Source organism: Trifolium pratense, linkage group LG3 (genome assembly GCF_020283565.1).
Source record: "Trifolium pratense cultivar HEN17-A07 linkage group LG3, ARS_RC_1.1, whole genome shotgun sequence".
Lineage (NCBI taxonomy): Eukaryota > Viridiplantae > Streptophyta > Magnoliopsida > Fabales > Fabaceae > Trifolium > Trifolium pratense.
In genome coordinates, this window is record NC_060061.1 from 1,432,381 (window position 1) to 1,449,691 (window position 17,311).

The following is a 17,311-nucleotide window of genomic DNA, read 5'->3' on the forward strand; positions in this document are numbered from 1 at the left end:
AGATAAAATATCACAAGTCAAAATAAAATAAAATTTATAATTCAAACCAAATGAAAAACATATGAAAAACAAAAATATTTCCTATTCCTACGACGTAGTTGTTTTGTTTCAGATTTTTTTTAAAAAAAAAAAAGGTTAAAACGACGTCTTGCCTGTTCTTTTTTAAAAAAAAAAAAAACTGTAAAACCGCTTGAACCGCCCGGCCAGTTCGCCGGTTCACGCGTTTTTTTGCCGGTCGGTTTCCTATCCGTTTTTTGCTCAAAACCGAACCGTTTTCATGACCGGTTTACGGTCCGACCGGTCTGTCCGGCCGGTCCGATTTTGATAACCTTGCTCCTGCTTCTTGCGCATAACGCAATTGATATTCATTTTGCCAAGTGGGTTGCTGTCTCTTGCGTTAAACGCAAGACTTGCTGCATTAAACGCAGCTGCTGCCCTGTTTCTACTATATAATGTAACGGATAAATAGATTCTAAGGACGAAACCGATAGAATCAAGTCTCAAGAGTAGGGATTCCAATTATCTAGAATAGAATCCGGTACCAAAGAGAGATTATGCAAAACATAATATTGAATGAGAAAGGTTTTTAGAGAAGAAGATAATTTGTTGAATATTGATTGATTGATTAAGTTTCAAATGAGGCACAATGCCTTTAAATACAACCACAAGGGCAATAAAGTAAAATGACATAATATAAACTATTTATTTAAAATAAACTATTAAACTATACTTAATTCCTGTCACAATACCCTCCCCTTCAAACATCCTTGTCCTCAAGGATGAACAATCACAAGTGCCGTGTTTAAGAGGCAAGGCTTTCCATTTGATTAAAACTTTAGCATTTCGAACATTTCCCTTGTGAATCATTTTCCTATGCAAAACAGCCACATATTTTCTTCTTTGACGGGCTTGCAGAAAGCTTTGGGTAGTGGCAGATGCAAAATAGACATTTTCAATATCAAGAAGTGGTTCATCAATAGTAAGAGTTGCCTTTACACATACATCCCAATTGACAAAGTGAATAAATTTATCCATCTTCCATAAAAACCAAGGATGGTAATGATAGGCTTCGTGTTCATGAACAATAGTAGCAACACTCATAACTAGAGCTTCAAAGTTTGGCCACCCAATAATGTGCAAAAAGGCTAGATTAAGTATTTCATAAAAATTGTCATGCATGGAATCTACTGTAAGAGAAACTTCAGAGCTCAAATTGAGAACATTTTCATGTATTAGAATACTTATCACCTTCATGAGTGGATAATTCGAAACTCTAACCAAACCCTCCAAATCAGAACTATAAACACCAGCTTTAGAAACAAAACCAAATATTCTGACCCCTGCACTATCATCAAAATAACAGTGAATATTTGCGAAAACAGAACTAGGACCATCATAAAAAAATTCACTGCAATAACTGCAAGTGTCAGCAAGTTGTGGTTCAGGTGGCAACACTTCTGGAACCTTGATGCATAATCCATCTAGTAATGGTCCAGTTACCTTTGTTTTTCCACACTCAACAGCCTCCATCACATGTTGGATTGAATTCTTCTGTTTAGCAATCAGTTTCTCACATGCTCTTTGAGTGGACACTTGAAGCTTTCTCTGGAGTAAAGAAATAAATGCAGCTTGCAGCATGAAATTTGGAAGACCAATCCACTTAACCTCTTTCAAAACCTTAATTTCTTCAATTAGAAAATTCTTTATAGGATCACTTTCAGCACAGTTTTCATAATTACTTTCATATAGATTAAGCATTTCCAGCAACCAAGCGGCACAAAGCATGTGCTTGTCATCAAAATACTCTTGAAAATCACTAGGGGTAGTAGGCATCCTATGCATGTCTTTGAACAAATCAAAAGCAACAAACTGATCATTATTCATGCACCTGTTGATGATTGCACTCCAAACAGTTGGTAGAGAAGTTAGAGAAGTTATGTGGCACTTTGGCATTTCATCAAACAGTTGGAGGGAAGTTTGTAAGATTGAAAAGTGCTTTCCGGTGGTGACCAACAAAGACAAATTGAGGGACGACATTGGAGTGACAACCCTGTCGGGTGGTTTCGGTGGCGGTGGGAGCTCACAAATGTGGCTCAGAGGTTGGAAATCTCTGCCCGTAAGGAGAACAGAGTGTGACAGTGGTTGGTTGAATGACATGAAGTGGGAAGTCTCTATGGTATCAGATACAGGATCAACACTAACCTGACGAGGTGAGAATTTGGCACTACTAAGGATGTCGTAGCAGGGAAAAGAAATTGCAGAGCTTGTTGATATGTCAATGGCCGGAAGAACCATTTCCTCTTGTTCACCGACAATTATCGGGGCTGGCTCAATAGAAATGACATCTACAGATTGAGATTGATGGAAGTGTGCAAACTCGTCGTCGACAACGTTCACCGCTACTTTCGACGTGTCATCATCATGCGCAACACTTTCTTTGTGACAATCGATTTGAAGATTATTGTCCTCTGAGGAAGCTTCAGGTTGAAATTTCTCAGACAAACCCCTTTCGACTTCTTCATCCATCTCTATAACTTTGTATCGTATGCCTTTATGCTTCAATGCATGATCTACAGTAAATGGTTCATTGCATACAAAACATAAACCCCTTTCCATCTTTTCTTCAACTTCAAGTGCGCTCAGAATTTTCAAAATTTTCATGGGATTATCGTTAGTAGCCATCAAAAACGCTGAATTGAAGGCTCAAGATACCAATTGTAACGGATAAATAGATTTTAAGGACGAAACCGATAGAATCAAGTCTCAAGAGTAGGGATTCCAATTATCTAGAATAGAATCCGGTACCAAAGAGAGATTATGCAAAGCATAATATTGAATGAGAAAGGTTTTTAGAGAAGAAGATAATTTGTTGAATATTGATTGATTGATTAAGTTTCAAATGAGGCACAATGCCTTTAAATACAACCACAAGGGCAATAAAGTAAAATGACATAATATAAACTATTTATTTAAAATAAACTATTAAACTATACTTAATTCCTGTCACATATAAGCAAATTCAACTCAGTTTTGAAGGGGACGAAATTTTGGAGCTAAATTGGTTCTTTCTAGCTGAGTTCAAGCATCAAGAAGGTGGATCCAAGCAAGAATCAAGTGTGGAAATACATCCAATTCCTCTTGTCATGAAGATTGCAATTGTTTTCATCCATGTAATTTCCTCTATCACTATGTTTAGCTAGATTCTTAGATTGAATTTTTAGGTGATTCTCATGTAGTATGTTTGAACCATGTGAGCTTGATTGTATACAATTGGATTATAATCCAGTTTCAATTGATTATTCTTTGCAACTAATGCTTCACATAAATTGACGAAATTGTGTGATGAACTTAATAATTGATTTATCATGAGATGAAAATTAGTTATGGACCTAGGAATGATTGAACAATTGATAATCACTTTAGAGATTTAAGTTTATTGATTGTGATTTAGTAATCAATGCTTGTGAAACTAGGTGAGTAATTCATGAGTATATAATATGATTCACCAAACAAATTACTATGAGATGAACCGAAAAGATCCGATCGCCCGCCAACCGTTCGATAAAAGTCCAATATTCGTTTTCAACAAATTCTTATAAACAAATCTCCCCAATTATTCTTTTATTTTCTTTTAAGCATTGGTTTAGTTGTTTTTGATCAAAGTTAAAGTCAATCCTCGTGGACACGATATCTTAATTACTACTCGACGATAATTGTATAATTGCAATTTATCTATCAATAACCCTATACACTATAACTTATAAGTTAGCAAAACACTAGATCTTCAAATCCAGATTTTTCAAGTGTAAGCAAAACAAATCTCTAAAATCCAAGTTACAAAGTCTAATTTCTAATTTCTATTTGTGAATTGTGCTGTGAAATATTTTGTCTAAATAATATATTTTTTCTTTGTAAAAACAAAAAACCAAATATATTTTCTCTAATGTTTTGTATTTATATAAATAATGTTTTTTTATAAGATATAAATAATAATATTATATAAATATAAAAAATAATTATTAAATATAAACAGGCCGGCCTACCAAGCTTTGTAGGCTTTTTTAGAAGCCTGAGTCTGACCTATTTATGTAAATAGACTCTTTTTAAAACCTGAACCTGACATTTTTAATAAACAGGTCAGACCAGGCCGAAGGCCCCTGTAGACAGCCTAAGAAGAATTTAGTTTTAGATTGTAGAGAAAAATAAATTCACGAGATATAAAACGACTTAAATTAATATTCCAATCTTTTTTTTATTTATTTTATATTTCTAATTAATCAATCAAACTTTGTCAAAATAATAATTAATCAATCAAACTCATGTTGACCAAGTGTTTCCACCCACTAAATTTTTCAATATTAATGATCTTCCAATATTAACACATTACAACAGTTCATATTAGGGACTCTTCATTTCACTCCCATTTCCAAAAGATGTGGCACCGGCACTGACACTGACGCAGATGTTAAAAATTCATTGTAATTTTGTTCGCCCAGCCAGTTCGGTTCTACAATTCTGAACTCTAGTGTACCTAAACCAAAGAAAAAGTTCAAATCTGATCAAGCTAATTGAGCAACAATTCAGTATAGTTTCATGCAGTTTTTTGTGATAACCTTACAATTCACAGCCACACATGCAGTTCGGTACCTTTATGACATTACGATGCCATGCTAATGTTTCTGGATTAAACCGCAACTCCCATGTAGGCCAGTAGTGGAAATCTGGTTTCATCGTCAGGAGTTGTGGATTTCCATTGAGTTGAACTGTTCTTACCCGAACAAATTCCGCATGCTCTAGTTCCTGACAAACATTCATGAAATAATTACAATACTATATGGTTAGTACTTGATAAAAGTGTGAAGCCAAAACCGGGATGCCTTGTTATGAAACAGAAGTGTTAGATCATGACAACAATTACAATACTTGATGAATATGCAAATCCCCCGGTCTTAAAAAACAATAGCTTGTGGAAGAAAAAGTCCGCCAACACTTTGAGGCACATCATAACATTAAACAGTTCGACAAATTCCGTACATGCATTTTTAAGCTAATAAGTAGTAACTCAAACCTACATTTATTCTCCATCATATAACATTGAACCCTCCTAACCACAAATGGAGCTATGTACACGCGTCATTCAGTGTAGTCTATTCAAAATTACTGTGTCGTCATGTCATACTATATATAAGCTCTAACTAGGAAGAAAATAAAGGTAACGATGCATATAATCCATGCGTAAAACATTCCGTACCTTTGTAACATCAACAAAAGAATCTAGATCTGGAGTTGGTTTTCCATTAATTTCAACTACCCACTTTACAGCATACAGACCATATCTATGTCCAGGACTCCCATAAAAGCACCTGTGAATTCGACAAATTTTGTAAGCTGATGCATAGTTACACAAGAATGCAATGCAAAATGCTGGTGAAGTCCATGAAGAGACAAAATGAAGTACTGTCCTGGAATTAATCTTTCAACCCTCTCCCGATTTTGTGTAGACTCTTGATTTTTAAAACATTGGTCCTTGAAGCTAATTTCACTACTGTTTTCTACAGAAGCTAATTTAATAATATACGAATAGCTATTATTTAAAAAACTCATATTTATAGTAACTTGCTAGATGTTTTTAATATTTCTTTTTCTGCAAGTGTTTCTTGAGGAATTTATCCAATCTGACTCATAGTCTAAGTTAACTTCCTAACGATAACAACGCCAGTAAGCCTTAAACAATTTTATGCGCATTATGAACATCCTGCAATGCTGCAATTCATTAATCATTACTTAACACTGGTCGAGAATTAAAAATTTGCGTGCAGAAATTTAAACTTGTACCTTGCCACATATACACCGCGACCCTCTTTTGGAAGAAATCCAAGAGCACGTACTGCTAAATGTGTATCTTGAACTATACAACCACACCAACAAACTGCACGAGTTGTGCCATTTCCATCCCTAACATCTGTTCCCACAAGAAGTTCAATCTCTCGTCCCTAGACACAAGCATACAAATCAGTCATAAAGGTATAACCCATGTGCTTCAATAAATAAGACAAATTTTCTAAGCAAGATCTACGTACTCTAAATCAGAGGACTACGATGGTAAATATTTTCAATGTACCTGCCGCAAAATAGTCATCTGAAGCTTGCCATCATTGGTATTAGATTGATCTAAAGCTTGGCAAGCATTTTCAATGTCACGGAAGCATGTGACTGGTTCATTATTGATTGCTAAAACCATGTCCCCTTGCTCCAAAAGATTTTCAGCCTTTGATCCAGTCCAACAACCCTCAACTTGTAAAACCTGTCGTCTTATTGGGTCTTTGTTAACAAGTGCCTGCAATAATTTGACCGAAAACCATTAATAGAAAATCATGATAATTGCAATGTCAAAGCTAGTTCAAGTGTAAGCAAAATCAAACCAAGCAACTAACAAGAAAATGTAAAGAGGAACAAAAGGTTGTAATTCATTCAATTAACAAGATGTTCCCCTCTCCAATAAGCCATTTCTATTTGTAGGCAGCCTGAAATTGCGCCTAACTATCTCTCTAACTCACTAACTAACCTCTTAACAGTAACAAAACAACAGAAGGGCTTGAATCTGGTTCTAGAATCAGGGAAAACAAAATCTAAAAAATTTCTTTGGACACACAACATCATAAAATAAAATAGAAAGGAAACAACTTTGCATTCATTAAATTGCTAAAGAGAAAATAGTTCTAAAATATTATACATGAAAAGAAAGAAAGTATTCTAAAGTAAAAATGCAAAGCAATAAAGGAATATCCATACCTTAATGCGAAGATCACTTAGTCCTAAACTACGAGCCTTGGAAAGTAATTTTGGTTTAAGTTCAACTTCTAAAATTCTCACTTGTGGCATAGGTCTTTTGACACCATTTATGAGAAGATGTGGCCCATTTCCACCAGATATGATCTTGTCCAGGACCTGGCTTATAGCATAAATCGGAATCCCCTTCGAAAACTGAAAATATCCTGCACCTAATTTCATCTGAAACAGGACAATTTGGCATTCACATAAATAAATGGAAAGTACATCACATAATGGGAAGGACCTATGAAGCTCTACTGTGATAATGGGACAGCTATCGGTATACCACATAATCCAATTCAACATGATCGAACTAAGCATATTTTGGTTGTTAGACACTTCATTAAAGAAAAGCTCGATAGTGGGCTGATTTGCATCACAAGAGCAACTTGTATCCAACGTAGAATACCTATTCACCAGCTTGAGGGGGAGTGTAGGAAATAGCAACAATCATGTATGTTTCCTATTGAAAATAACTTTAGATCTTAGGTTCATGTATGCTTAGATTCATCTACTTGAGGAGTTTAGGGAGTGTCACTTGTATTTATTTCTCCTTCTAAACACAACATGTAATTTATGGAGTGTATATAAAATATCATTCATGGTTGCTGAGTACTTTACTCACTCAAGCACATTCTCAAAATATCTTCTCCCCATCAAATTTGAGGGAATTTTATTTCATCTGTGTAGCATTATTCAATCACATGAATTAATCTTGTTTAGTCTTGATTGAACAGCCTAATTAAAAAGCTTAAATACATGATTGATTACTGTATTATTTTGATTTAACTACTAAGATTTGTGATTCACTTTTATAAAATCCATAATATTTCAAAGCAGTTAAAAGTCTTCTTAGTTAATACTAGAATTGTTGAAAGTAACATAGGATCATGTAAGTAAGACTAGATCCATGAAAGCTAGGATCCATGTAAATAGGTGCTCATTTTATGCTAGAGAATGAACTCTCCAGTCTAGCAAAAATAATATAGATGTTCGGAAAAGGATTAAAATGTTTTTATTTTAATGTCTCTACGAAATCATTTTTATCATCCATTGTACTTTAGTGTTTTCATATGTTGGGCAAACAAGAGAATAGCAGGCAAGAACCTGAGTACAGAAGACTCCCCATAAAGATCGAACCCTTCCATGTTCATCTGTTAGCACACCCGAAAATGAATTACCAATTTCTGTATTCAAACACACGAAGAGTAAGACATTTATCCAAATGAGTAAAATCTTGGCTAAAAAAATGAAAACATCCAAATTTACCAGTATCAAGCTCAATAATTTCCATATTGGTCGCTCTGTAAAGTGGGTAGCCTGAAGATGCTATAGTTAATGAATTGCAAGAATTGGTAACAACTGATTTCCTAGAAGTTGCTTGAAGGCTTGTAATTAAGCCCACAAGGTAAACAGAATCTCCTCGACATAATGCCGGCTCTGGACAAGAAAATGTACTGATATTTTGTCAATATAGATAAATATGAAAGTTAATATCAAAGTACAAAACTATCAAGTATCTAACTGCAAAGATAAATTGCGATAAGTGTACAAGAAGTTAACCATATCCACTTTTATCATGCTACCGTCACTGGTAAGACCAGTTTTACTTGACAGCAAATCATAACCCTTCTATTACTATTCCTAATTTCTTTTTATTTTAATCGCAAGGGGTAACAGTTAGCTTTTCTAAATTCACAGTCAATATATAGATAGTAATATTTAGAAGTCACTGAGAATGAAACATGTTCTACATCATCAAATGTGGATCTAATAAAGCCACTTTTCAACAGTCTAAATTTAAGAAATGACATAGTAAAACCCACCTGGAAGTAACTCTGCCGCACGAACTGCTGAAGCTCCAGCAGGTCCCAAAGCAGATGGATTATATGATACGAGAGCAAAATTGTGAACAGGATGGACAAATACCACCTGCCATCAAGAAAGAAGAAACCAAGCTGAAGAAAGTCTATGTTCTTGTTTATTCATTTTAATGATTTTATATTATTAGAGACCAATTCTTTAAGAGAAAGTTTTACCTCTCCAGGAATTTCAACTGGGAAAGCAGCAAAAGTTAGCATCACTTCAGAGCAAGATACTGCAACAGTATTCTTGTCAACTGCAACTAATCCCATATCTTGAGTGTGATATATTATGACTCCAGTTCCAGAAGAGCGCTGTGAAACAACACCATCAAGCATACCAGATGGAGGAACTTGAACCTGACAATGGAAGTAATTAAGAATCATGGGAAAACCAGCAAGTCAGTACCATTGCCACACTACAGCTTTAAGCAAGCATTAAGACCTAACTTGTACAAGGGGTTATAAAAATATTTAATACAAACAGAATTGCCCAGAGGAATGAATATAGACACTGAAATTCTACAGTTATGCCAAGTCAAGCCAATGATCAGAATTGTGATAAATTTCAAAAACTACCTCCAACATCACAAGAGTAGACTTAACCACACGTTCAATGACCAATGCATTTGCTGTGGCAGATGATTTTTTTAGCTTAGTTTCTTCATAATTAGTTCCCTTGCTAATGAAACCATCAACCAACTCCTGATGGTTACCTTCAGACACATCTCTCCCACACGCAGGCTCACCAGTTAGTGAAATTGGATAACTGGCCAGATTTCCAACATCTTTAGTCGCAGATGATAGAAAAAGGGAATCAGGCTGAAAAGCAGGCGTAGCAATCCATAGGCCAGTACTGTCGTCCCGAGTGTATATCTGGGGAGGTGCATACCATTCATGGCGATCAACCGTCACCGACACCAACTGCAGTCATCAGACAATGAACCTCTAATACAAGTTTTACATCAACATGAAATTACTAGTATATGCAAATATACTACATTTATTTATATCATATATCTTGATTGGATAACCTTACCTTCCTTCGATGACAATCCACATAGCTTATATACTCCAATGGCACTTGAGCACCCCTTGATAGCTTAGACAGAACTGAAATTAGTTCCTCCAGGCAAGATATTTCTTGACCAGCAAATTTCTTAATTATCGCATGGCGAGGAACTCCTGCTTTAAAAAATATATATCTGCAAAAGGTAATTGTCACATGTTCAACAAATCACATACCAATATTGTTAAATAAACAAAACAGCACAGATATCTTCTCCCTCCAGCAACGACCATTGTGCATGTGCATGACTCAAGTGATGCTAGACTTAAAATTATTGGCAAATTTTTCAAGTAATTAAATTTAACAATTTCACAATACATCAAGAAATAATACTATAGAGTTTCTAGAGAGAAATTAGGGGTTTTGGTTACACAATGTTTGAGTGCCACACCCCCTCTAGTAGGGATCTCTCCTCCGCCATGGGAACTTATCCTCTCTCCAGAATGGAGTTTGCCCCCTCCCCTGTCTGTAGAGCTCATTGGCTATGAGAAATTGGGATTTTACTATCTTGAATTGGATTTTGGTAACTTTGCATGTGAGGAATTCTGCCATCAATTAAGGTAATAATCATCAAGCTCTCACCTATTCCTCTGATGTTTTGTTTAGGTGTGTTATGAAAACTCACTAATTTATATTTTGGAGCACTTGCATGTGAATTTCTTGTGGTCAAGGAATCATGGGTTGTGATTGGAGCTGTAAACTTGTGTTTAAAATATGCTACTGGTTGGATTTTGAAGAAACAGAGGAGTTAGAATAAATAAAAGAAAAGAAGGAATTGGATTGGTAATGGAAGAAAAACTTTCTGCACTTTTGAGTTTGGACCTGTCTTCAGTAATGAGTCATATCTGACAAACCGTAAATCCGTTTTGAATAATACTTACATGTCTGGAAAGCCGACAAAATTCCCGTCGTCTTGGTGCCAACCACGTATAATTTGGATCAATATTGAGGGCTGGGGACGCCTTTGAAGTTGGAGCTCTAATGCAGAATTATGCAGAAAATTTTGATTATGGGTTTATAGCATTTCACTTGCAAATTATGCGTTTCGGCGAGCTCTTGAAGTGTCGCTAATATTGTTCAAGCTTCTTTTCAGGTGGGTTCCCTTAGAGCCTTAAACTCTACTTAGTTTAGTATCTTAGTTTCCCCAAATCAAGAATATGTATGACAACACTAGTTTAGAAAGTAAGTTAAAGATATTCCCCAAAATTATGATGCATGATAACATTAAGGAATTTAGGATTATAATGTGTGTGAGGTGGATTAAATCCCCAAGTCCACCTCTACTATGAATGATGGATATTGGTTAATGACTATGACCGGATGAATATGGTTTGTAGGTGACAATTTAATGAATTTATATAGAAAATGCAAAGCAGAGTACTGAATTGGTGTATTCGTTAAGCGATAATTAACTTCGCTAGGAGAGCATAGCAGAACAGTACCCTGCATATTTACTACTTTTCAAACTTAGTCACTTGTTTTAAACCCTTACTCATTCCGGAACCTTTCCGTAGACACTATACTAATATACTATATTTATAGCATCAAACACACTTTGGGAAATTACCTATCAGGAGTCAGGACAAGTTAAAAATACCCTGGGAGGGAATTCATGGGCAGGATAACAATCAAGATAATTAAGTTAAGTTAAGAAAGTCAGTCAATCATGGTGGTTACTTATGTACCACGTTATGGGATTCGAGGAATCCAATCATGTTACGATTGTGAGCATCATGTCGTGTCGATGCGTATAATCACCGACGACGGATATGTCAGGCCTCTGAGATCGGCTCACCTCAGAGTGTCTTAGTTATGTTAAAATGAACAAGATAATTAATTTGTGTTACATCTTTATATTATTATGTTTATGAAATCATGTTATGAAATTATGTTAGAGACTGACAATCAGGATCAATGAACTTTTAGTTCATCGGTTGCCCCCGGTGTAGACACCAATAGTAACTGGTTAGTAGGAATCCACTGATACGAAGTGTCTGTTCTCATCGCCCACTTATTTGATTTCAGATAAACAGGTTGATCGAGATATCATGGTCTGCAAGCATGAAGTTCAGATACTTGGATTATGCTAGTTGAGGTGACGTCATGATATCTTATATTTTGTATAAGATTTAGTTTCTTTATGTTTTCAGTTGTTAGCTCAATTTAAGTATTAATCTCTTGGATTTTGTAATCCTATTTATGTATTCGGACGATATGTAATGAAAATTTAATGTTTCCCGATTTAGTTATGTACACTCTTGTTGTTATTCTAGATAAATTGACATGGGGTGTTATATCAACACACTTATCACTTGTGGAAGAAATTTGCTTGGATTAAGTTGCTCTATTGGTTTCGATTTTCTTATATACTATAATATATACTTCAAACCTTATATTTAATTACTCTCGATCCGACCTTGAATCGCAGACTAGTCCAGTTCAATGTATGATCCGATGTTAATTACTTTGCCAGTGACAATTGCAATTTGCAACAGCTGCTAAAACTTTCTTTACTATGTATATCATAAAAAATTAGATACACAATGATATATGTGATAAATGATTGAATGATTGTTTAGTTCCTTATATATAGAACCTACATTTTTAATAATATATAAGCCTCTTAATATTATTGCTCCCACTAATTAAATTTTCAAGATCCACACTAATTTATATCAAACAATTCCACTAATCTGGTACTAGTTATAATTTTGATAAGTTGTTAACCTATAAATACAAACAAGTACCCAATATTTTGTGACATATGGAAGTAAAGTATGGAATAATCAAAGTTTCTCTAGGTATACATACCCTGGTTCTGCCACATAAACAAGACCACAATTGAATCGGAAGTTTCTAGCCTGCATTAAAGGTGATAAACATAACCACAATGAGAAAGTTAACATAGAAAACAAAAGAAATGTTTGACCAGCTTTTTTCAGAGCTTATACAATATAAATTAGGTTTTATACTATTTTATAAGTTCACATTAGTGAAAATTGTAATTTTATAAGCTATTTTATCATAAACTACCTTGCCAAACTTATAATAATATATTTTTGACGTAAAACTTATATATAAAAATTGCATAAACTGTTTGCATAAGCTCTAAAAAAAGCTGTGTCAAACCCTAAATATTCAAGATTGAATAACCATCTTCTTCGGACTCATAATTAAATGCAGGCAAAACGAAAATCATATTCAACTAGTATTTTTACTTCTGAAGAGAAGACAATATAAAATACAGAATCCATTTCAAATATAAACTAACCTGCTGATATGAAAGAGGATGGATTACTGCTCCACTGACTTCCAAGAAATAATTGGGAGTTATTGAGTGCAAATCTTGTACCTGAAATAACCATTTAAAAAGTTGGCACAAATATTAAGCAATAATCTTTAATTTATTTATATCATTTTTTATAAAGTACGGCGTTTGTTTCAAGGTATAAAAAATTAATCCAAGGAACAATTTGTGGTTCCATTGTAACAAATTATTTCCAATATAGGATTCCCAGGAATATCTTTAGAATCCATGAAACAAACACACCCTAAGATTTCTTCAAACCCTCTCTTCAGAAAGAGTGGAATAATCACCATAGTGTCTTCCTATAGAAAATCTAAATAGTTTGGTATGTGAAACGGTACTAAAAATTATATATCAAAGCCATAAAAATCTCACCAATATAGTTAAACTCTTTGATGAGCCACCTCTTTCAATTTGTAGTTCAATATTTGAGTTTACATTGTCATCAAGTATAGTCTCCAGTCTCAAAAATTGGGTAATGACCTGCAAAAATGTGAAAATAGAAAAGTGGATCCCACGTTTGAGACCAATAGAACAAACTAGTCTCCTTGGCATATCATAAGCAGCAGTATGAAGAGGTGTTTAATCTTTGCAAAGGGTTTGAGGTCAGTGCTTAATCTTTGCAAAGGGTTTTTAGTCAAAAGAAAATGCAAAGGATTTTATTGTTTTTGGGAGGGAGGGGGATTTCCCATCAAACAAGCTTACCTGACCATTGACACGAACAAGTACATCACCCGGTTCCAAATGTTTATCGCCAGGACCACCGGGCACCTAAGAAAGTCAAAGATTAAAGCTGAAGAGATTGAAATGGCATGTCAACAATTCCAGTTATTGCCTACCACAGATTTGCTTACCACAGATTCCACAACAAGCATTCCAGTTTCGCTGGCAGGAGAAGCATGCCGTACTATCTAAAAATGTCAAATGTAGTGTAAATATTGCAGGGCATATTTGGAGGAAATAGCTACTTTATGAAGATATAAAATGAAAAACCAAAGACTAGAACAACCTGCTCTGTCTCACTTCTGAGGCCAAGCTGACGTGTCTCAAAAAACCATTTATGGAGAAAAATCACCTGTATCATATTTTACACAGTTATTGCCTCATATCCAAAGGAAACATCCATTGACATAACCAAGGAGAGAAAAAATCTCTGCAAACATCTCATTCAATTGTTAGTATAGTTGTCTTTGGACATTTTCAAGCAATGTGGAATGATGACGGGAGGATATATGACATACATACGGTTTGTGAACATTCGAGGTGTCATCATTAAGTTCAATATGCTCAATTTAGGGGAAGATTTGTTAGTATAGTTGTCTGTGAGATTGAGTTAGACAGATTACTTGCTTGGCAAGTAAACTGGTTAACTGATATAAGTTATGTGTTTTAGTTGGTTTTTAGCTTTTAAAACTGATTTTTAACTGATGTGTATTGTACCTTTGGCCTATATATGGTCACAATGAAAAGAGAAAAAATAAAAAAAAACACATAAACAGATTAGAAATGTAAATTGAAAGGAATAAAAAAACCAAAAACAATAAATAATAATAATTATACTGAAATACATACATTTAATAGTCATCCCGAGAAAAACATTATTTGTTTTTTAAAGGCAAGAGGAGAAAGCTTAGTGGAAAAAGTAAAGACGTCCCAATTGTGTTGACACCCCTTAAGAGAAAACCATTAAAGGAAGAACATATGAAGAATAATTTCAAGGACAAACCTGAAGTGTACCACGGGGTATAGAAACTGGCTTCCATTTATTAACATAAGTTTTACGCCCCTTTTGAAGAAACCTTAATGCCCTCACAACCTGAAAAACAATTCAGCAAATATTTAGTTTTTCAGTTGTCCAAATTGAATTAGTTACTCACTACTAGAAGTGTCAGCAGACAAGTTCAGCAAATATGTATCAAGAGCTCACTCGTTCTAGAGGTAAAAAGTATGCCGTTGTACTTAATGCATTGCCCGCAGCATGCAGCGCCACTGCCCTACCTTGCCAATCTATAACTGGGGAACCACTTGATCCAACTTTGGTCACAGATGTTGCCTGTAAAGCAAATATCAATAAGGATCTGAACATGTAAAGTTATTGTAAACATTTCAAACAAATCACTCAATCCACAAATTAAGTTGCCAAATGAAAGCATAAAATTGGTTTTGTCCCCTATAGCCAGTTTTCCTAGCCGAGCATTTTAAGTAAGTTGCCATATTTCAAAGTAATAAAAAAAACCAAGGAAGCCTTTAAGATGGCATTGGAAATATTATAAAGATGCTTGAACACTTCAAATACGAGCTACGAAAAATATCTCACAATGTTAAAAATAGAAGCAAAAAGAAAATATAAATGAATTTACAAGCATTTATTCCCACTTACTTGAATATAGAATGTGTTAAAGTCATTATACCCATCCCTGCATCGAAAAAAAAGTTTAACAATCTAAGTTTAACTTGCTTTGAAAGGAGCCATAACATACACTTAAAAGAAAAAATTTACAGTTATTTCACACCATACTTCTTATATTGAGGAGCACCCCTATCCAAACGAACAATAGTACCAGGCGATATGGAAACCTAGAAATAAAAGCCAAAATTATACAATCTCATTGGGATAAGAGAAACCAGGTAATACTAGAAGTCATTGTCCATCTACATAAACAAACGGGCAACAAGCTGTGTCGCTAACCCATTTTGAATGGAAAAACCAATTCTCTTAAAACCGTCAAATGATACAGAACTTAAGTAGCCATGTTCTACCAAGAATCAACAAGACCAAAAAAACATGCAAGAATGCAAAATAGGAAAGAGAGAGCAATTGAACAATTTAATGAAACATGTTTCTCTAAAAAATCTAAAATATCAATAACAAAATCAGAGATGTAAATATTAAGTTCATACCTTGTCACCACTATCATTACCAACAACTCTGATTTCTAATCCAACAGAAGCAGCTTCAGGAGCAAGAGGTATCTCTTCATAGTTTAGAAATTTTATAGCACTAGGATCATACCGAAAGAACCCAAAATCATGTACCTGGTTGCATCCATAGCCACGCAAAATAAAAGGAATAAAAATCACTAGTATATTTCTCAGCAAAAACTAATTAAGAAAATAAATAAGAATTAAAAAAAAATTAATCAATCAGATTAACACTACAATTATTTACAGAAATGAAACAAATACACAACACATAGTATTTGCAGGTTCAGAATATGAGGTTTTCTCTATGAAGCACGAACTTTGACACGGACACGTTGACACGACACAGACACGAACACGTTGACACTACTCGTTAAAAAACGTTAGGACCCAGACACATCAACACATTTATAAAAGATTTAAATTGAGAATCAAAATATATACATGTGCATCTAAGTATCAAAATGTAATGTCTTTAATCCCTCATTGATCAGTATTGTTGTTTCGACACACCTTTGTAAAATATGTGCTATATGTGTCTAAGGAGATCAAAAACAAAGAAAATAAATAAATTTTGGGACATTTGTCCAACACGTGTCGTATGAGTGTTAGACACACACAAAATTAAGCGCCATAAATCACAAAGAAGGAATCATTGATTGATCACTCACTGGATCTCTGTAAATAGGATGAACGGGAACCTCTTCACCGCTCGAAAACCTGGCGTCAGCAACAACAGGTCCTGTAACAGGAAAATCGTTAATGCAAACGAAAATGAAGATAAAGAGAAGTTGAAGTAGCTCAATGCTAACTTACCAGGACGGACGACATGGCGATTGGTGAGAATAAAACCGCGGCGTTTGTCGACGACAAAGCCGGTAGCAGAGCCGACAGAAGCAGAATAGCTATCGAAAGTACGAGTAGCGGTTGTTCGGAGGACAACGACGGCGGGGAAGACTTTTCTGACAGACTTCGACCAATCTTCGGCAGTTACAGCATTGAACTCCATTGAACTCTGTTCTTTCTTTGTTTTTTGTTCTTTACTTTCTGAAAGAACTTAAGAGTTAAACTCAAAAAAAAAAAAAACTTAAGAGTAGTGAAAAATGCTTATGAGAAGTGAAACGACTCAACTCAGAAATATGAATTTGCGCTTTTTTCAACTTAAACGACTTCACTGCCGCGTGTTTTTTTTTTCCCGGAAGAAGAAAGCCGTTAGAAAAAACAGAATTAGGAATTTGCTACCGTGCATACGGAAATTAAGATGTGCACCGTTCACAACACTTGTCCACCGTTAATTTTATAAGATCTACTCTAACTAAA

General features: G+C 34.8%; 2 protein-coding genes across 2 annotated transcripts; both read right to left on the reverse strand.

The window, feature by feature from the left end:
- Positions 1-1,242: 1,242 nt before the first annotated feature.
- On the reverse strand, positions 1,243-2,177 carry LOC123918263. Its single transcript, XM_045970270.1, has 2 exons — positions 1,501-2,177; positions 1,243-1,340 (listed from the first exon to the last, which is right to left on the reverse strand). Exons 1-2 carry the CDS (start codon positions 2,155-2,157, stop codon positions 1,251-1,253), a joined length of 747 nt encoding a protein of 248 aa, XP_045826226.1. The 5' UTR covers positions 2,158-2,177; the 3' UTR covers positions 1,243-1,250.
- Positions 2,178-4,270: 2,093 nt separating this feature from the next.
- LOC123913382 (protease Do-like 7) lies at positions 4,271-17,000 on the reverse strand. The gene is made up of 25 exons (XM_045964100.1): positions 16,808-17,000; positions 16,663-16,733; positions 15,971-16,105; positions 15,588-15,646; positions 15,450-15,486; positions 14,997-15,122; positions 14,796-14,885; positions 14,079-14,144; positions 13,924-13,980; positions 13,775-13,840; positions 13,445-13,552; positions 13,034-13,114; positions 12,574-12,623; positions 9,733-9,898; positions 9,273-9,617; positions 8,871-9,053; positions 8,658-8,763; positions 8,101-8,271; positions 7,939-8,018; positions 6,793-7,011; positions 6,122-6,337; positions 5,836-5,993; positions 5,252-5,363; positions 4,648-4,800; positions 4,271-4,531 (listed from the first exon to the last, which is right to left on the reverse strand). Exons 1-25 carry the CDS (start codon positions 16,998-17,000, stop codon positions 4,523-4,525), a joined length of 3,057 nt encoding a protein of 1,018 aa, XP_045820056.1. The 3' UTR covers positions 4,271-4,522.
- Between the last annotated feature and the right edge of the window lie 311 nt (positions 17,001-17,311).

Excerpts from the sequence above, each read along its gene's own strand:
- LOC123918263 (XM_045970270.1), bottom strand. The coding sequence starts at position 2,157 with ATGTCATTCAACCAACCACTGTCACACTCTGTTCTCCTTACGGGCAGA. Across the intron at positions 1,341-1,500 it reads TTGAGTGTGGAAAAACAAAG|GGGTCAGAATATTTGGTTTT; the intron begins GTAACTGGACCA and ends ATGATAGTGCAG.
- LOC123913382 (XM_045964100.1), bottom strand. The coding sequence starts at position 17,000 with ATGGAGTTCAATGCTGTAACTGCCGAAGATTGGTCGAAGTCTGTCAGA. Across the intron at positions 16,734-16,807 it reads TCGCCATGTCGTCCGTCCTG|GACCTGTTGTTGCTGACGCC; the intron begins GTAAGTTAGCAT and ends TTCCTGTTACAG. Across the intron at positions 13,115-13,444 it reads CAAAGAGTTTAACTATATTG|GTACAAGATTTGCACTCAAT; the intron begins GTGAGATTTTTA and ends TGGTTATTTCAG.